The sequence below is a fragment of the Fukomys damarensis genome, unplaced genomic scaffold (assembly GCF_012274545.1).
Source record: "Fukomys damarensis isolate Sample0158 unplaced genomic scaffold, DMR_v1.0_HiC HiC_scaffold_30, whole genome shotgun sequence".
NCBI classification, from domain to species: Eukaryota; Metazoa; Chordata; class Mammalia; order Rodentia; family Bathyergidae; genus Fukomys; species Fukomys damarensis.
Window position 1 is genome coordinate 30,923,323 of NW_022900942.1, and position 20,966 is coordinate 30,944,288.

Sequence of the window (20,966 nt, forward strand, 5' to 3'; positions counted from 1 at the left end):
AAATAAGATACTTCCACAACAAAGAACACCAAACCAGCACTTCAAGGAATTCTAAACAATATCCCAGAAAAAGACAATGAACAACACAACACCATGAGGCCCAACAGCAAATCAAATAGGCAAGGCAAGAAATTAAAAGGAGAAGGTGAAAAAGTAAAAAGATTCAACAAAAGGCCAATGATATGTCAATAATAAGTCAGTACATATCAGTTATAACCAGCAATGTCAATGGCCCCAACTCACCAATCAAGAGAAACACTGGCAAAATAGAATAAGAAGCAAAATCCAACAATATATTGCATACAAGAAACACACCAGGTGCAAAAAGAAGCCTATAGACTGAAAGTGAAAAGATAGAAAACAAAACTCCATGTGACAGGAGCCCAGAAAAAAACAGGGGTAGCAATCTTATTTGAAGACAAAGTAAATTTCAAACCAAAACTGATTCTAGTATTATTGATGTACGAGAGTACTGTATCAGAACTCTATGAATGTAAAATATCTTGTACCTGCCTTATGATACATAATAGGGACCGTGTTTTATCAGAGCTACAGTTAATAATATTACTCTAGAATGTTCTCTTTCCAGATGATGATTAAGATGCTAATAAAAAAAATGGTGCCAGGTACCACAACAGCAACAGAACTTTGCTGTTTTCTGGATATTATTCTTTTCTTTGGTTTTTGTTTTGTTTTGTTTTATTTTTTTAATGGAATGTGCTGAATGTCTATAATTTTGTTCAGATGACTGCAGAACCTGGAAAAGCTGTTGCTGCTATTGATGCATAACATACTGCTATTAGTCTTTTTATATAAATACACACACACACACACACACACACACACACACATATATTTATAAATTGAATTTTGGGAAACTTTAATGGTCCTGGCAACTTTGGAAAAAGTCATCCCAATTTACTCTGTTGAGTTGGCATTGTACAGAAATGGACAGCCATATTGGTCTAGAAATGTTAATTTATTTTTATTTTTTTTCCATGTGTACAGGGGTAACACATCGTACTAAATATGTAAGGTCACATCTACGTGGGTTTGATTACAGAAACTAATAAAGTATTCTCTAAATAATGAAAAAAAGAATAAGATAAGACTATAAGAGCGAGAAGCAATTTAAATATTTTCAGGGACCATTCTCATCCCAGAATTAAGGATTATTTTAATGTTACATCATTGCCTTTTCTCTTTTACTTAACTTTTTAGTTTTATTTTAGGATTCCCTATTTTTAATGTTCATACAGAGATTTAACTGAAATACCGAATAGTTTCTTTGGTATGAAAAACTATAATAGTACACAGGATCCTAATGAGATAATTAATAATGTGAAATAGGAAGTAAAGGGCTAAAGGTGTGGGGAAAGTGGGAAGGGTGGGGGAAAGGTAATAAGGGAGAGGAAAAAAATATGAGAAATTGAAAAAATGGAAATAAAGTGTTTGTAAATGGGGAGGGGAGAAGGGGGTGAAGGGCGGGCAGGGACAAGGGGAAAAAATGAGAATCAAGACCTGTCATGTAAAGGTACAAGATCCCAATAATGAATGTAACTGTATTGTATACCTAGATTGTACCAATAAATTCAATAAAAAGAAAAAAAAATCATGGGTAGCAATCTTACTCACAGACAATGTAAATTTCAAACCAAAACTGATCATGAGAAACAAAGAAGCCCACTACATTCTTGTAAAGGGAACCATTCAAGAGGAAGAGATGACAATCATAAACATATATGCACCAAATATAAATGCTCCCAACTACATAAAATACTGAGTAACATGAAAAACCAAATAAGCACTAATGCAAGTGTAGTAGGGGATCTAAATACCCCACTATCACAAATAGACAGATCATCTAGGCAAAAAGTCAACAACATAATACTAAAACTGAACCAAGCTTTTGAATGCATGGACTTATTAGAAGTCTATAGAGTGCTCCACCCCACAAAATCGGAATATGCATTCTTTTCAGCTGCACATGGGTCAATCTCCAAGATAGACCACATACTAGCTCACAGCCAAGATTTGAATAAATGCAAAAGAATTGAAGTTATTCCCTGTATATTATCAGATCACAGTGCAATAAAGCTGCAGATCGATAGCATAAGAAACCATAGCAACTTTACAAACACATGCAAATTGAACAACACTCTCCTGAACAATCAATGGATCACAGAGCAAATAAAAAAAAGAAATCAGACAGTTTTTACAAATAAATGAAAATACCAATACAACATACAGGAATCTATGGGACACAATGAAAGCAGTTTTACGTGGAAAATTCATAGCACTGAATGCCAACACTAGTAAAATAGAGCAAGCTCAAATAAACAACCTAATGATGAATCTTAGACTCCTAGAAAAACAAGAGCAAGAAAAACCCAAAGCTTGAACAAGAGAGGAAATTATTAGAGCAGATATCAATGCAATGGAAACTAAGAAAATGATACAAAAAGTAAAGGAATCAGAGAGTTGGTTTTTTTGAAAGAATAAATAAAATCAATAAACCCTTAGCTAACCTTATCAAAAAAAGGAAAAGGCTTACATCCATGCAATCAGAAATGAAAAAGGCGAAGTCACAACAGATCCAACAGTAATCCAGAGGATCATTAATACCTACTTAGAGAACCTGTATTCTAATAAAATGGAAAACACAGAAGAAATGGACAGATTTCTAGATACTTATGAATTACCAAAGTTGAACAAAGAAGATAAAAACATTTTAAACACCTCAATTACAATCAGTGAAATAGAAAATGTAATTAAAAACTTGCCAACAAAGAAAAGCCCAGGTCCTGATGGATTCACTGCTAAATTTTACAAGACATTTAGAGAAGAACTACTGCCATTACTCTTCAGACTTTTCAATGAAAGAGAACTCATTTGTGGAAGCAAGTATCATTTTGATCCCCAAAGCAGGGAAAGATGCAACTAAAAAAGAGAACAACAGTCCAATCTCCTTAACGAATACAGATGCAAAAATCCTTAATAAGATATTAGCAAACAGAATACAGAGGATCTTCAAGAAGATCATACATACTGACCAAGTCAGATTTATTCCAGGGATGCAAGGATGGTTCCACATACATAAATCAATAAAGGTAATGCACTATATTAACGAAGTCAAGGACGAAAACCACATGATCCTCTCAAAAGATGCAGAAAAAGCATTTGACAAAATTCAACACCCATTCATGATTAAACACTCTGCAAAAAATTGGAATTGATGGTCTATATCTCAACTTCATAAAGGCTATCTATGAAAAACCAACAGCCAACATCATATTAAATGGCCAAAAACTGAAAACCTTCAGGACCAAGACAAAGATGCCCACTTTCACCACTCCTCTTCAATATAGCTCTGGAAACATTAGCCACAGCAATTAGACAAGAGAAAGAAATTAAAGCACTAAAAATAGGAAAGAAGAAGTTAAACTGTCATTATTAGCTGACCATATGATACTCTACATTGAAGACCCAAAAAACTCCACCAAAAGACTTCCAGACTTAATTGACACTTTTAGCAGAGTAGCAGGATACAAGGTCAACACCCAAAAATCAATAGCCTCTTGTACACAAATAACAAACTCATTGAGAGAGAAATTAGGGAAACAATTCCATTCACAATAGCATCCAAAAAAATGAAGTATCTAGGAATCAACCTAACAAAAGAAGCAAAAGACCTCTACACTGAAAACTACAGCACTCTGAAAAAAGAGATTGAAGAGGATATAAGAAAATGGAAAGACATCCCTGCTCCTGGGTCGGAAGAATCTACATAGTGAAAATGGCCATACTAACTGCTATACAGATTCAATGCAATGCCAATTGAAATTCCAACACTATACTTCACAGAACTAGAAAGAAGAATCCAAAAATTCATTTGGAACCATAAGAGAACGAGAATAGCAAAAGCCATCCTAGGCAACAGACACATGGCAGCGGGTATAACAATTACCAATTTGAAACTCTACTACAAAGCAACTGTGATAAAAACAGCATGGTACTGGCAAACAAACAGACCTGAGGATCAGTGCAACAGATTGGAAGACACAAAAACAACTCCAGATGCACTCAGCTACCTCATCTTTGACAAAGGAGCTGACAGTCCCAATTGGAGGAAAGATAGCCTCTTTAATAAATGGTGTTGGAAAAACTGGATCTCAACCTGCAAAAGATTAAAACTAGACCCTTATCTGTCACCATGCACTACATTAAACTCCAAGTGGATTAAAGATCTAAACATAAAAACAAAAACACTAAACTTGCTGGAAGGTAAGTTAGGCAGTACTCTTGAAGACATTGGCATAGGAAAAGACTTTATGAACAAATCCTCAGTAGCATGGGAACTAGCAGAAAGAATCAACAAGTGGGATCTCATCCTATTAAAAAGCTTCTGTACTGCAAAAGAAACCATCAACAGAATTAAGAGAGAACCTACAGTGTGGGCAAAAGTTTTTATCAGCTGCTCCTCAGACAAAGGACTATTACTTAGAATTTATAAAGAACTCAAAACAAGCAGCACCCCCCAAATATAAAGACCCAATTCAAAAATGGGCATCTGAAATGAACAGACATTTCTCAGACAAAGAAGTAAAACCAGCAAATAAATATATGAAAACATGTTCCACATCACTGGTTATTCAAGAGATGCAGATGAAAACAACACTGAGATTCCACTTCACCACAAAAAGAATTGCTGCTATCAAGAAATCACACAATAACAAATGTTGGCGCGGTTGTGGGAGAAAGGAACCCTTCTCCATTGTTGGTGGGCGTGTAGACTGGTGCAACCACTATGGAAATCAATATGGAGACACCTCAAAGAGCTAGTTCTAGAGGTTCCACTTGACCCAGCCATCCCTCTGCTGGGTATCTTTCCAAAGAATTAAAAGAATCATATCACAGTGACGTATGCACACCTATGTTTATAGCAGCACAGTTTGTAATAGCTAAAACTTGGAAACAGCCCATTTGCCCAATAGTTGGAAACTGGATAAAGAAGATGTGTTTTTTCTATAAAATGGAATACTACTCAGGCATAAAGAATGAGAAATGAGTCATTCTTAGGAAAATGGATACAATTTGAGCATATACTCATAAGTAAAATAAGTCACACATGAGTAAATACCAAATAGTTTCTCTGGTGTGAAAAAGTGTAATAGTATTCGAGATCCTAATGGGATAATTAACAATATGAAATAGGAAGAAAAGGGCTAAAGGGGTAGGGAAAGTGCGAAGGGTAGGGGAAGGAGAATAAGGGAAAAGAAAAAAGATTTGAAAAATCAAAAAATGGAATTAGTGTTTGTAAATGGGGAGAGGGGAGGGAATGAAGGAAGGGTAGGGACAAGGGGAAAAAATGAGAACCAAGACCTGTCATGTAAAGGTACAAAATCCCAGTAATGAATGTAACTATACTGTACACCTAGAATGTACCAATAAACTCAATAAAAAAAAATAAAAAAATAAACTTCAATTATATAGGAAGTTATGTACTTGCATAAGATTTCAAGGTAACCAAATAGCTAAAAAATATTTTAAAATATTCCCTCAGTTATATAAACAGGATGTAAGAAACCGTATGGGGATGTAAAATGATACAGTCCCTAAGGAAAATAGTATAGCAATTCCTTTAAAACTTCAACACAGAATTTACTAAATTACTATATAATCTTCAAGGTATGTATCCAATTTGCATTCTAGGTATCTACTCACAAGACATGAAAACAAGGACTCACACCAATATTTGTACACCCATATTCATACTAGCTTACTCACAACAGTCAAAAGGTGAAGGAAACTAACTACCCATATGCAGATAAGCAAAATGTGGTACACACACACACAAAAAGCATTATTCAATCTAAGAAACAAAATTTTGACATATCCTATAACACAAATGAACCTTGAAGACATTAAGCTAAATGAAATAAGCCAGACACACTAGGACAAATATTTTGATACTTCTTATATGTGATTCATAGAGTAGCAAATTTATAGAAACAGAAAGTAGAATGCTGCTCTTACCAGAGAATGAGAAGTTAATGTTTAATGGATACAGAGTTTCAGTTGGAGAACACGAAAAAGTTCTGAAGATGAATCACAGTAACTACACACAATGTGAAGGTGCTGACTGCCACAGAATAGCAAGCTTAAAAATGGGAAAACTGGCAAATTTTATGTTACATGTATATATTTTGCTACAATAAAATTTTTGTAAAAAGAAACAGAGCAGGACCAGGGATTTAGCTCAGTGGTTCTGCTGCCTGCCTCGCAAGTGCAAGGGCCTCAGTTCAATCCCTGGTAACAAAAAAAAAAAAAAACAAAGAAAAAGAAACAGCATGTAAAGGATTCAGCTAAGTAAATACTGATATGAGTCACAATTTGTTCTGAGATTTTCCATTAGAACGTAGTAGTTAATGTGTCTAGGTACATCTTTTTTTTTTTTTTTTGGTGCCAGGGATCATACTCAGAACCTTAAACTTCTACTTTCAAGGCAAACGCAGAACCACTGAGCTAAATCCTCAGCATTATCCAGATATATCTCTTTTGTTTTCATCAAACTCAGAATCAGCGGGTTTCACATATTCAAAAAACAGACAATTTAAACCAAAAAGAACATGAGGATAGTCCAATACACATAATAACAGACCATCTAACAGTATTATAATACAAAAATACTTTAAAAAATGAGAAGAAAATAACCTAGATAACTTTGGAAGACAGTATTTTGTTTGGATATCTTAAGGCTAATGACAAAAGACCTATGTATAAATAAATAATCTATTTGGTAAATCTGGTTCTTATGTATATGGTTAGCAATTATGAAACTATTTTATGTACATACTAACATTGAACAAATAAGTAAATTCATTGTAGATAATACAATTCATGTAGATGGAAAAAGAAATTCAAATAACGAAAAGCTAAAACAAATCAGAATTGGACTAGAAATCAATTAGAATGCTATGCAGATAGACAGAAAAACATAGATGTGTGGTAATATATGGGTAGATAAACATGTTTCCTAGGTCACACTGGCAAGAAAGTGTATAATAACAGTCCAGTAGCAATAAGTAAACCTAGTGCCTAAATCAAGTTTCTAAACATCAGTTTTCAATACAAAGAACCACAGCTCCTCAAAGTACTCAAAAAATGGAAACATGCCAAAAAATCCACTGGAGTTAATCAGAATTCTTAAAAGCCTAAACTGTAACAATTTTAAAACAAATAAAAAATAATAATTTTGTATTATGAACCTACAATAAATGTCTGAGTCCTTACTAAAACTTTATAAACAAACAAGGGAGAAAGTATAGCTCTTCTTGTCACAAGAACTGTAACTAATAAATATAGAAGACAAATTGCATAATGATAGGTATATATATAGTCTCAAAGTATCTGCCATGAGACATTTATTAATTCCAAGGAGAACTGGTAACTTTACTAAGGAGAAAACCAGTAAAGACCACCTTAACCCAGCATTCAAAGTTAACATCACCAGAATTAACAGACTATAAATATAATATCCTTACTTATTAATATAACCATTTGCTACTTTATTGCATTAGCATATCAATACACTGACATCAAAGTATCATGACTCTCTAATATGATGCACAAAATCATTTCTTTTGTGTTCTTCCAAAAAATGCACAACCTCATTCTGATCTCGAGACAATGTCATACAAACCCAAATTTACAAAATAACTAATGATTACCACGAAAAGATTAAACAGCTGCCATAGGGATAAAGCAGATTTAAGGAGAAATGACAACTAAATGTAATGTTGCATCCTAAAGTAAAACCTGAAATAAATCATTGGTTAAGAAATTTGTGGCTGGGCGTGGTGGCGCACGCCTATAATCCCAGCACTCAGGAGGCTGAGGCAGGAGGATCCAGGATTGCTGCAAATTTGAGACCAGCCTGGGCTACACAGTGAGTTCCAGAACAGTTTGAACTATATAGTGAGACCCTGTCTCAAAAAAAAAAGAAAAAAGAAATTTATGAAATTTTAATGTCTATAGTTTTGTTTTGCCTGTTATTTACCTAATGTTAATTACCTACTGGTAATCACTATACTGTGGTTATGTAAGATGTTAATATTAGACGAAGCTATAGAAGGGGAACACAATAACTTAGCATTATTTTTGCAATTCTGTTTACATCTAAAACAAATGAACACATTGAAAAAACAGAAAGACCATGTGATTGTGCATGTTTGAGCAAGCAAGGACATACCATTTGGTCAATATTTAACATCCATCCATCTCAAACTTTAAAAAGTTTTCCCAATGTGTTCTTCTACCAGTGTACCTTTCTAAGAAAATGCCATCACCAATCTCCTCACAGCATGTTAATCCTATCAGACCTACCTTCAAATATATACCTCAAGTCTAACAACTTCTCACCAAGTCTAAAGGATCTACTCTATCCCAAATTACTATCCCAAAAGACTTCAAGTCTCCTGTTATGGTTTGGATACAAAATGTTCCCATAAGTCTCAAGTATTCAGAGGTGGGGCTTTTAGAAGGTGACTTGGACAATGGGGTCAATATACAAAATCAGTGGATTCATCCACTGATGAGTTAATGGCTGAATGTACTTTAGGAGGTTGGGCCTGGTTGGAGGTAAGTCATTGGAGGCATGACTTGGGAGGATGTATTCTTGTCCTTGGCCCCTCCCTTTTCTCTCTGCTTCCTGGCTTCCATCAGTTGAACGTCTTTACCTCTGCCATCCTTTTCCTGCCTTGGAGCCAGCTGACCACAAACCAAAACAAACCTCCCCTTTAAGTGATAGATTTTGAGTATTTTGTGTGTCCCAGCATCAGGAAAGTGACTAAGACACCTACAAACTGGGTTCTCAACTCCTTCGCTGGGTACTTTTACAATATATTCCACACAGCTGCAATTTTCTATGTAAAAAATGTACGTTATTTCATTCCTCCACTACAAACCCTCAAGTAACTTCCCAAGTCAAAACAAATAAAAAATCTTTACAGCTTACAAAATCCTACATGATCTGCCATATGGCTATCTCTCCAATTTCCCCTTCACACTCCAACCTTTGTTTGTTCCAATGGCAAGACACTGAATGGACTCCGACATTCCTGGGACATGTCAAACACATTTCTGCCTTGAATTTTCCATACTTTCTATTACCACTACATGTAAAGCTATTCCCTCTTGGGTGCTTTGTTCACTCGTTTCAGGTTTCTGCTAAAATTTCACCATTCCTGATATTGTACCCTGATCTCCATAATCCAGTTAATTTTTCTAACATTTACTGTATTTTATGTATCACATATTAGGTTTGGAATTTTGTTGTTGTTGTTGTTGTTTAACTCAATTAGGATGTAAAACAGAAGAGGGGAGGTACTTCCCCTTATCTTATTTACTACAGTACTAGGAATAATTTTCCAGACAATTGCTCAGTACTCAAATATTGTCTAAGTAAGTATTTGATAATGAAGCTTTACTCATCAATATTACCACAGTAGTTACCTTACAGCTAAAGTCAGACATAATCTGACAGCTTCTATTTCTCAAAAAAATTACACTCAAAGAAAAGACACATTTTACTAAATATGTTAGCAATTTTTAAAGTGTTTAATCCTCTAATTTTTTAGTTAAGCACACTAATGTATTATTTCAATATCTAATAGGAGGCATGCTTATATTTTTAAGGCCAATTATATATCATCTTTTACACTTTATATTTTGAAGGTTACTTGTAAGATAAACATAAAGCTGATTTTGTAAAACTGGGTAATAATTTACCTATTCTAAATTATCATAGATCATTGTTTCTTAGAAACACAAGTAAACAACTGGTCTATGAGAAAATATGATTTTCTCTAAACTGTAATGGTTCACTTTGTTTTCCAGACACCTCCCACCTTGGTCCTCCTACTTTTGAATATTAAAATAAAATAACCAATAATTCTAGAAGAAGTGATAGTTTTATGAATCTATGTTGGGGAGAAAGGATTTGGGTGTTCTGATTTAAAAATATCTAAATAACGTAAAAATTAATGTGTACTAGTCATAAGCCTTTTTTAATAACCTAAAGAGATTTAACTTCACTTACCTGATTATCATTACTTAAAAAGTCTTCAAGAGCCTCTTTAGCACAATTTTCCCTTGAAGTCTGTTGAGGACTATCATCAGAATTAACGGGAACAGGAGATTTGCTAAATAGATTTAAAGGATATGAAACAACAATTAAGTTCTCAAATCCTAAAAATTAGTCATAACTTAAGAATTTTCACGTAAATATAACTAGTCACCAAGAAATAACCATCATGACGAGATAACTGACATTGTGAAATGGGAAGAAAATGGCTAAAGGTGTAGGGAAGGTGGGATGGGTAGGGGAAGAGTAATAAGGGAAAAGAAAAAAAATGTGAGAAAATGAAAAGATGGAAATAAAGTGTTTGTAAATAGGGAGGGGAGGAGGGGATGAAGGGAGGGCAAGGACAAGGGGAAAAAATGAGTACCAAGACCTGCCATGTAGAGGTACAAGATCCCAATAAAGAATGTAACTGTACTGTGTACCTAAAATGTACCAATAAACTCACTTTAAAAAAAATAACCATCATGGATGTGATTAATGCTGTATAATTTCCCCATCCTCTCCCTAAACCAACAACAGAATCCAACACCTTTCTGTCCCTGTACTTCTTTAAGGAAAAACTATAAAGAAACTGAAGATTTAAGTCCTTAAATAAACTCTAAACTATAGCTCTAAAAATTAATTTGAAATTAGCAGTGTAGTACATTTTTCCAATTAAACAGTCAAGGATTAGGATATAACTTACTTGTAGACTGCTTACCTAATATGTGCAAGGCCTTGGGTTCAATTCTTATCATCACCAAAAAATTTTTTAAAATTAAAATTAAAGTTATTTATCCAGTGATAGTCAAACCTCCACAAACCCTTAAGAGCTTCTACTGGAATGTACCACGTCAAGACAATAGGACATACTTACTCTCCAGAACTTGTATTAATGTAAAAGATTGACTATACTGGAAAGGGGATTAATTTTTAAATTAAAATTTTATTTAATTAAAATTGTTATGTAGAAATCTCAGTTCTACTCATCCTATGATCTTTGGGAATTTGTCTGAACTTTAGTTTCTAAATTTATTGTTCCACTTATCTCACAGAGGTATTGATTACAAAAATAACTTCAGTTATTCTCTATGCACTGGTTTATGTAATAGATGCCCAATAAATACTCATTTATTCCCTGGTGTTCAGGGAGTAGTAAATGGCATCTCTAGCAAAAATAATGTTCCAGGGCCAGGGATTTAGCTCAGCGGCATGGCACCTGCCTTGTAGCACAAGGTCCTGAGTTTGATCCCCAGACCCAAAAACAAAACAAAACAAAAAAAAAATTAAAACGTTCCAGGCTGGGGATTTAGCTCAGCAGTTCTGCCGCCTGCCTTGTAAGCACAAGGACCCGAGTTCAATCCCTGGTATTCAAAAAAAAAAATTAAAATGTTCCCAAAGCAAGTTCTAAAATTCCATTCATCACAGAATATATTCATTCTAAAAACAAAGTGGCGGGGTCAGGGATTTAGTTCAGTGGCACTGCATCTGCCTCACAATTGCAAGGTCCTGAGTTCAAACCCTAGTACCAAAAAAAAAAAAAGTAACACAAATTTCACAACAATCTTCCAACCGCAAAATCACTGTCTTTGGTTCTAATCTCTCATATTAAAATTTATGGCAATATTTAATAATGGAACAAAATATATACATAAATCAGAATGTACCACAAAGGTATGAAACACTACACCATCTTGTGATAACACATATGAAATTCAATTTAAAGCAAGCAAAACTGAAAGCTATATATCATCATAATATTACTAATTAGCATGAAGTTAAAAATAAAGCTGGTACTACATTTTTCATTTGGAAAAGTAAATACTGTCACTTACTTACAAAGTAACAGGAATATTTTCCCATGATCTTTCTGCTTCAAGGTTATCTAATGAACATTGACTGTCATCCTTTTTCATAGACCTTGGTAATTCTTCAGTACACTGTTCTAGATTTCTCTTGGCCTTCAGGATAAGCAATTCAATTTTGTCACCTAATTTTTAAAAATTACATTAATTCTTTGAGGAAAAAAAAGAAAGTACAACTAAATCTCACAAAATCCATATGATAACTTGGAATATACACATTTATAACAGTAAATTACATCAAAATGTGACCCCTTAAGCAAAGATAAAGGAGAAAACAGACATTAATATAGTTACAAAATGCTACATCAATATCTTAAGCGTTCTAAAAAGCTACATGCTTGTACCAAAAATGAAATGTAAACGCTCATATAAGTCAAATTTATAGCACTTCCTTTGTTTAAAAAAAAACTAAAAACAAAATATTACCACTGAATGGCTTTTTGGATTGTCCAGGAAGAAGTGGAGTTGCATATTTACATTGGCTATGTTCAGAATCACATTTGCATACATTAACAAGATGTTTATTATCACAGAAGGTATTTGAAAATTTTGAAGGTTCCAAAGAATATTCCAAACACTCTACTTTATTCATAAGTCCAGTTCTTTGTGCCTGATGACTATGTCTAGGAGAATAATGCTCTTCTTTAGGAATCCTCTGACTATTTGCATCAGGTAACAAGTCTTGATTGTGGAGCCAAACTGGATATTTAAAATCAGGAATACTAGTTATCCCTGAAACATTAAGATCAGATTTCTGGCTAGTAAGCCATCGTGGATAATTCTTTTCAAGACCATCTTCTGAACTGTCCTTGAAAGATTCTTTAGAAAAAGATAAAGATGAGTCAGAAACACCTTTATTAGTCTTATTTGTAAGTTTTGGGTTTTTTAGTCTACCACAAAGATTTCTATTTGTGTACACAACTGGAGTAACTAAGTCATCCATGCCCATGGGAGCAAAAGCCTCTTGAAAATCTGGATTCTTTTCAATGTCCAATGAACTTAATCTTCTAATGTATTTCTTCTTTTTCTTTCTCATTCGATGACTTGGTCCAACATAAGTGAAAGAAAATGATCCATCTGCTGGAAGTCTTAACAGATCATCAGTTGTTAGGCTAATGGAGTCTATGTCATTAACAGGCTCTCTTCTATATGATAAGAAGTGCTCTTTGTGATCAAGATATCCAATGGCTGAAAAACAAAGCATGTTTTGCTTATCTTTATTACACACAAATATAATATCCAACCATAAGTGTAAATTAAGAATTTATGAATCTTTTTGCTGTTTTTCTCTTATCCTTTTAGTGAGACTTTTGTCTCAATAAAGTATTGAAGGTTTAAAAGGTACAGATTGATAAAATAGAATGTACTTTCTTTTTTGTGTCTTCAATATTTAATTCATACATGTTCATCTCCAACCACTTGAATTGTTCTGTATTCTCTACCATTCTTCAACAGTTTTCATCTAGACATATCTGATAAGCTAATACAATCCTATCCCATCAAGCGAAACCGAGCAAGTATAAACTCATAAATGTTGAGGTTTAAAACCATTAAGTTAATGAAATAAAGGGCTGGGGATATAGCTCAGTGGTTCCAGTGCCTGCCACGTAAGTGCAAAGCCCGAGTTCCATCCCCAGGACAAAAAAAGAAGTTAATGAAAGCCAGAACCACTACATCAATACTGTTACCATTATACTAAAATGACTTAAGAGGTTTAGAATCAACCACCTATTAGTCACATTTATTAGCTTCCCCTCCAACGTCAAAAGAGGATCTTAGCTAAAATTTCCTGGAGACTGGAGAACTATGCAATCATTTTACAAAAATATTTCTGTATCAATATCAAAGAAGTTATTTTTTATAAAAGTTATTTTTAACAAAAAATGTCAAACTTTATAAGGCCACAGCACATCTCTCAAATGCTTCAAATCACTAGACAGGAAGAAAATAAAGAATAAATGCATACCATTGCTTGGTTTAGAAATATAATTGGAGAAGTGTGGCATATTAGCAGCACCCTCATCAATATTAATTTTTCCAGCACTTGCACCAGAATACATCTGGCTTAGATCAAAATCGTCAATGTAGGCCTGGAGAGCCTGAGAAGCAGAACTGTACAGTTTATCCTTATAGTGAAAAGAGCCATCAGAGTTAGAGGAATTGCTACTACTTAGGCTGCAGCTTGCCAGGAGAGAAGATATTGAAGATTCTTGAAAACAAACTCTGTGTTTTGATTTTGCCATGGCTTCCTCAAAATGTGTATGCATCTCCCATAGGAAACAGCTGTAATACAAAAATAACAGGATAGGGTGCTATATATATATATATATAAACTTTTAAATTTTTTAATTAAGGAGTAAAATCAGATATCTATAATAGGCAGTCCTAGTTGGGCACTGTATGTTTTCTATTGTCTATTGTTAATTATATCAATGATTTAAAAAACATTAAGCACCTACTACATGCCTGATGTATATAAAAATTACATGAGAATATACATGGAAAAACCAAGGAGAATACTTTTTCTAATGCCCTAAAAACTACTGTTGTCTTTTCTTCTTGTGGCAATATATTCTATGACACTACAATACTCAATATTCCCCTACACACATTATTTTTCAAATCATAAGTGCCTACTAATACAATGAATATATTAAGATGGTCAATAACTTTTTTCAAAATATCAAATGAAGCTTTAGAAACAAGGGGTTGCTTCCCAGATTTTGAGAACAGAAACAAGAACAAACAATGGAGATTATTCACTGTCAATATTGTCAGCACCAATATGAAACAGTAGCCTTTCCACAAAAAGGACTGGAAAACATATTAGCTTATATTATGCATCTGTGAAGTTCAGAATGAGCTAGTAATTATGCCCTTCTCATTTTCATTTTGGTTACTATCTTCTCTATTTTCCACTCTTCTGTTAAACAGATTTAGCCACCCCTCCTTTAAAGGAAGCTTAAATAATTTGGAAAGAGACAATGTATGCATCCTGTTCTTTTTCCATTAATAAAATTGAGAGAACTCCTGTCAATGTCAGTACTTCTATAATAGAAATTATATTTGAAAACTCAATAAATAACAGATTAGGCAAAGTATTCAATACATTATATTAAATTCATTAAAAATGGAAGAATTTTCTGTACTAAAAAGAAATAATGTCTAGGTCGCAACATATTGTGATGCTGTAAAGTCAGTTGTACTTAATGTTGTATACTGTAATTTTGGAAGTATTTAATTTATTATTTAATGTTATCTTAGCAAATGTCAATTTTGACTTTATGAAATTGTTTTAAAGATGAGGTGAAGTAAAATATCTTCCTGTCACAGCCACAAAGCATGCCTTCCCAGATCTGACTGTGGTTACTGGAAGACACAGCAGAAGATTATGACTATTTAACTTGTTCCATGTCCCTTAATGCTGTAACAATGGAGTTTCTATAAGAATACCTCGATTAAGTCACCTTTACCCTTTATTTATACCCCTACTAAAGAAGTGTAAATTCATTCAAGTAAATTTGCTTGGATAAGCTTACAGAACAGTTTTCACCTTTACTTGACACAGAATAGGTTACCGATTTTATCTTGCAAAACCTTAAGCACAAACGCAGAACTTTCAAAGTTCTCAGTAAAGTGTTAATTTACTATTATTTTAATTCACACGACAAAAAGGAAATCGACAATGTAACTTTTATTATCGACAGTTTTCAAATGTATGCAAAAGTAGAATAGTTTAATAAACTCCTATGCTTCCAGGAACCGTTATCAACACACCTCAATTTTTATATATATATATATATAAACTTTTAAATTTTTTAATTAAGGAGTAAAATCAGATATCTATAATAGGCAGTCCTAGTTGGGCACTGTATGTTTTCTATTGTCTATTGTTAATTATATCAATGATTTAAAAAACATTAAGCACCTACTACATGCCTGATGTATATAAAAATTACATGAGAATATACATGGAAAAACCAAGGAGAATACTTTTTCTAATGCCCTAAAAACTACTGTTGTCTTTTCTTCTTGTGGCAATATATTCTATGACACTACAATACTCAATATTCCCCTACACACATTATTTTTCAAATCATAAGTGCCTACTAATACAATGAATATATTAAGATGGTCAATAACTTTTTTCAAAATATCAAATGAAGCTTTAGAAACAAGGGGTTGCTTCCCAGATTTTGAGAACAGAAACAAGAACAAACAATGGAGATTATTCACTGTCAATATTGTCAGCACCAATATGAAACAGTAGCCTTTCCACAAAAAGGACTGGAAAACATATTAGCTTATATTATGCATCTGTGAAGTTCAGAATGAGCTAGTAATTATGCCCTTCTCATTTTCATTTTGGTTACTATCTTCTCTATTTTCCACTCTTCTGTTAAACAGATTTAGCCACCCCTCCTTTAAAGGAAGCTTAAATAATTTGGAAAGAGACAATGTATGCATCCTGTTCTTTTTCCATTAATAAAATTGAGAGAACTCCTGTCAATGTCAGTACTTCTATAATAGAAATTATATTTGAAAACTCAATAAATAACAGATTAGGCAAAGTATTCAATACATTATATTAAATTCATTAAAAATGGAAGAATTTTCTGTACTAAAAAGAAATAATGTCTAGGTCGCAACATATTGTGATGCTGTAAAGTCAGTTGTACTTAATGTTGTATACTGTAATTTTGGAAGTATTTAATTTATAATTTAATGTTATCTTAGCAAATGTCAATTTTGACTTTATGAAATTGTTTTAAAGATGAGGTGAAGTAAAATATCTTCCTGTCACAGCCACAAAGCATGCCTTCCCAGATCTGACTGTGGTTACTGGAAGACACAGCAGAAGATTATGACTATTTAACTTGTTCCATGTCCCTTAATGCTGTAACAATGGAGTTTCTATAAGAATACCTCGATTAAGTCACCTTTACCCTTTATTTATACCCCTACTAAAGAAGTGTAAATTCATTCAAGTAAATTTGCTTGGATAAGCTTACAGAACAGTTTTCACCTTTACTTGACACAGAATAGGTTACCGATTTTATCTTGCAAAACCTTAAGCACAAACGCAGAACTTTCAAAGTTCTCAGTAAAGTGTTAATTTACTATTATTTTAATTCACACGACAAAAAGGAAATCGACAATGTAACTTTTATTATCGACAGTTTTCAAATGTATGCAAAAGTAGAATAGTTTAATAAACTCCTATGCTTCCAGGAACCGTTATCAACACACCTCAATTTTTTACGCAAAACCCCACCCACTTGAACAACGGGATTATTTCGAAACCCATGTACTGTAAGCAAATCCCATACATCTTACCATTTCCTCCGCAAAAGCTTCAGTTCGAATTTCCAAAAGCAAATCCATGACGGCAAATAGAAAGGTAAAGTCAGAGCAAGACATTTCACCGACCTTGATTCAAAAACAGAACGTTTAGTGTTAAAAAACCAACAGGACTGCACGGTTAGTTAGAACAACTCTTGGAAACAGCAGCTCGGCGACCTGAGTTAGGCAAGCGAACGCTAGTGAATTCCGCAGCAGAAAGGAAACCGATGTTCTTGGAAAGTAAAGGCCGTCTACGCCCCTTGGCTGCGCAGCTTCCGCCCGTTCTGGAGAGCTCGTTTCAAACTTTCGCACCTGGCTTTAATTAACACCGTCGCCACCGTTTTCCACGGCCCCTCAGGCACACAGGGCCCTCAAAAGGAGTGACTTCTCTGAGACCTTTAATGCAGAAGCAGCCCCTACAGAGCCGCATCCCCCCGGGCGTTCCGGCCAAGCAGCTCAGCGCCTACGGCGCCCTTCCGCGCGGGTGGCCCACCCCGGGGAGCCGCTGTCCTCCTCCCTTCTCGCCGCCCATCCCTCAGCCTTTCCCTCAGCTGTCAAAGAACGGGACGGCTCCCTCCCTTCCGGCCGAAGTCACCCACTAAAGCCCAAAGAGATATTAAACGCACACTTCCACAACACTGCCGAAAGCCCGGGGTTATTACAGGACTGCCGACGCGACGAAGCATCCGCGCCCCGCACAATGGTCCGCCTCAGACTCCCTCGGCACGCAGTTCCCCCCGCCGTCACAGCAGAACTGGACGCCCGCGCTCGCGTTCAAACTGACCCAACATGGCGCCGGCTCGCTCTGCGCATGCGCAGCGCTGGGCGCTAGGGCCGAGGTTGCCTTGGGTGGGCAGCGAGGCCCCCGGGCGAGGCGTTCGGTCCTGGTCGCGGCTGGGAGGTGTAGTCTCTGAGGCGTCGTCTTTCAGGGTTGGGAGAGAATGGCTCTGGGCTCTGTCCCACCCCCTCCAGGGCCAGTCAGCGGTTCTCGGCCGCTCGGCTCAGCGGACTGGCTCCTCTTTCTTCGGCCGCCCTGGGGCTGTGGGAGGGGGCACCCAGGGGAAAGAATCTTCGCGGCCCTGGCAGCTGCAGTTCCGGTCGCTGCGAGCCAGCCTCAAAGCCCCAGTCCTTTCGGAAGTTCTCAGCCTTCCGGCTCTCAGAGCATCCCCGCCCGAGAGGAGGCAACATCTCAGCCTAAGGGCGGCTCCCATCCCAGACCGCTTCCTTCTTCCTCAGCCCCTTCCTCTTCCCTTTCCCACTGGGGAGCCCCGGCTCTCCAAGGCTTTCTTCCAGCCAGCTCCTCAAATACAAAAGCAGATGCGGGATTGGAGAAGGGAGTTCCGCCAGGGACAGGACTGAGCAAACTCTTTAGGGACCCTGATTCCCAGGGAAAAACGACAGTGCCCTGATACGGTTTGGGAAACCAGTCAGGCAGCCCAGAGAAAGGGCGATTATAGGAACAGGCAAAAGGCCCATTAACCATATGTGGTGAACCTGTATGCAATGGCTAGAACAGGATATGAGATTCAAAGAATCCAGTTTAACCTAGTGGTATATATATATAAAAAAAAAGATGCCATCTTTTTATGATGTTTATGTTTGCTTTCCACTGACCCTATGAATGAAGATATCCTGGACCAATCCTCCATTTGAATATGTTCCAGTTCATCTGATGTTACATCACCAGGTAGTAGAACTGTACTCTGCTATTTATTCTTTTATTCCCACCCCCTGTAGCCTACTAAACTTTACCTTCCAATTTCTCTTAGTAAATGTAAAAGTTCAAAGGCATGAAATTCAATTCCTGTGACTCAAATACATCCATTGTGTCAATGTCAGGGATTTGAAAATTATAAAACACAATCCGTACAGGAGTTTACAACTAGTAATAACTTGTGATCTGTAATATTTCTAGGTCAGTCGAGATCAAGTAAGTTGCTGATAGGAAATAAACTATTTTATGTGCTAGGACAAGTCCAGGTCAGGGATCAGACAAGGATTGTTAATGGTATCAGCATAAAAACTTAGATCTTTTTAACCCACGTTCTATCTAAATACTTTTTTAAAGTGTCCTCCTTTAAAATAATTATTTAAAGATTCTTTGTAAACTATAAAGTTTCATTACCTTTTTCCTTCATCTTTGCATATATATAGCACGTTTCCTAATAAAGACAAACTGTAAGTGAAGCATATTAAGAAGATACAAAGAAATTTATAAAATATTTTTACCCAATTCATGGATCAAAGTAATTCTTCTTTGTTCCCTTACAGGTTAACACATATGGAGATTTCCACAAGAAATTAGAGAAGAGTCCCAGTGGTTACTAAAATTCTGGTCTAGATGTATTAGGAAAGGTAAAGAAATGAGGACTGTACCAGGAAAGAAGTTATTCTAATATTTTTAAAAAATCATCTAGCTGCTTTACTTTGCTGGAGAAATGAACAAGAAAAAATGTATGATCCAACCTAAAGAGTTTTAGATGACACCTAAGAGAGAAATGTTCTGATAATTAAACTTTAAGGTTTATTGAAGTGCTTAAGAAAGTGGCCTTTGAAGAATTTTTTAATGATGGTTTTAAATGAGCCTATTTTAAGAAAAGAAACTACCCCCTCATTGTGTTAGGCATTTAAGTCAATCCTTATAGATTGCATAAGTATTATCATTCCCATTCTATAAATATGGGAATTGAAGTTCAAAGGTTAAGCAACTCACCCAAAGTAATAGAGGTGGTGGTTAGTAGCAAAGTCAAAACTTAAATCCCTGTCTGTTTGCATGTTCTTTGCACATACCTGCCAGCTTTGCCTAACTGAAAACAGGCTGAGAGGCCAGAGGACTACAGCTTTCTGAACTCATTCACAGCAGAAGCAGTATTGTTCTCAACTGCCTTTGCTGTACCTACCACTGTTACTTTCTTAGTCCCTTTGGGCCACTACAACAGACTACCATAGACTGGGTGATTTATCAGTCTTAGTAAAAATGTATGGTTCACAGTTCCAAAGGCTGGAATTTGAGATCAGGGTCCCATCATAATTGGTTTCTGGTGAGGAGGGCCTCTTCCAGAATGCAAACTGCCACCTTCTGGCTGTCTTCACATGTCAGCAGGGGCAAATGAGCTCTCTAAAGTCTCTTACAAGAACATTAGTCTCATTCATAAGGCCTCTGCCCTGGTGACCACAGAGCACATTGTGCTACATTATAGGGAAAGGAAACATATAAGAAATAATAATTTATTGCATGACTATTATGTGCCAGTCTCTGGGGAAGAATATTTAAGTGCATCATCTCAATCTTCACACTCATTCTACAACTTTATACCAAGAGAAAAATGAGAAAACAAATAGTAAAATGCTTCACACAGTAAGTTACAGATACAGGATCTTTACCAGATATCTTTGCTTCGAAAGCCTGGCTTTTTCCACTATGCCACAGATTTTCATTTGAAAGATTGTAAGGAGAAAAGGTTCATGCATACAATGAACAAATAATTATTGTGTGTTGACAGACATAGTAGAAATAATACTAAAGAGTAGTATAGCATTTTAAAAGTTTTTATAGGAGCCAGGTATGGTGGCACATGCCTGTAATCCAAGCTAGTCAAGAGGTTGAGGCTGGAAGACTGCTTGAGCTCACAAGT

The 20,966-nt window shown here is 35.5% G+C and overlaps 2 protein-coding genes across 5 annotated transcripts in view; one reads left to right on the forward strand and one right to left on the reverse strand.

Moving 5' to 3' along the window:
- The window catches only part of CUNH18orf54 (chromosome unknown C18orf54 homolog), a 30,234-nt gene extending 12,124 nt beyond the window's left edge, over positions 1 to 18,110 (reverse strand). The window contains exons 1-6 of one of the 2 annotated variants that reach the window (NM_001371789.1): positions 17,958 to 18,034; positions 17,326 to 17,418; positions 13,955 to 14,271; positions 12,415 to 13,176; positions 11,963 to 12,113; positions 10,100 to 10,202 (exon numbers count right to left, since the gene is read on the reverse strand). In NM_001371789.1, the coding sequence (NP_001358718.1) occupies positions 10,100 to 10,202; positions 11,963 to 12,113; positions 12,415 to 13,176; positions 13,955 to 14,255 (1,317 nt within the window). In that variant the 5' untranslated portion in view covers positions 14,256 to 14,271; positions 17,326 to 17,418; positions 17,958 to 18,034. Of the gene's footprint in view, positions 1 to 10,099; positions 10,203 to 11,958; positions 12,114 to 12,414; positions 13,177 to 13,954; positions 14,272 to 17,325; positions 17,419 to 17,957 lie in introns of those variants that run through there. The other variant, XM_033757277.1, reaches the window with a different exon arrangement.
- Positions 18,111 to 18,185: 75 nt separating this feature from the next.
- Positions 18,186 to 20,966, forward strand: part of Stard6 (StAR related lipid transfer domain containing 6) — a 34,447-nt gene continuing 31,666 nt past the window's right edge. For all 3 annotated transcript variants that reach the window (XM_019206843.2, XM_019206844.2, XM_010619740.2), the window contains exons 1-3: positions 18,186 to 18,232; positions 18,959 to 19,018; positions 19,603 to 19,686. The gene's annotated coding sequence lies outside the window, so the exon portion shown is untranslated. The remainder of the gene's footprint in view (positions 18,233 to 18,958; positions 19,019 to 19,602; positions 19,687 to 20,966) is intronic.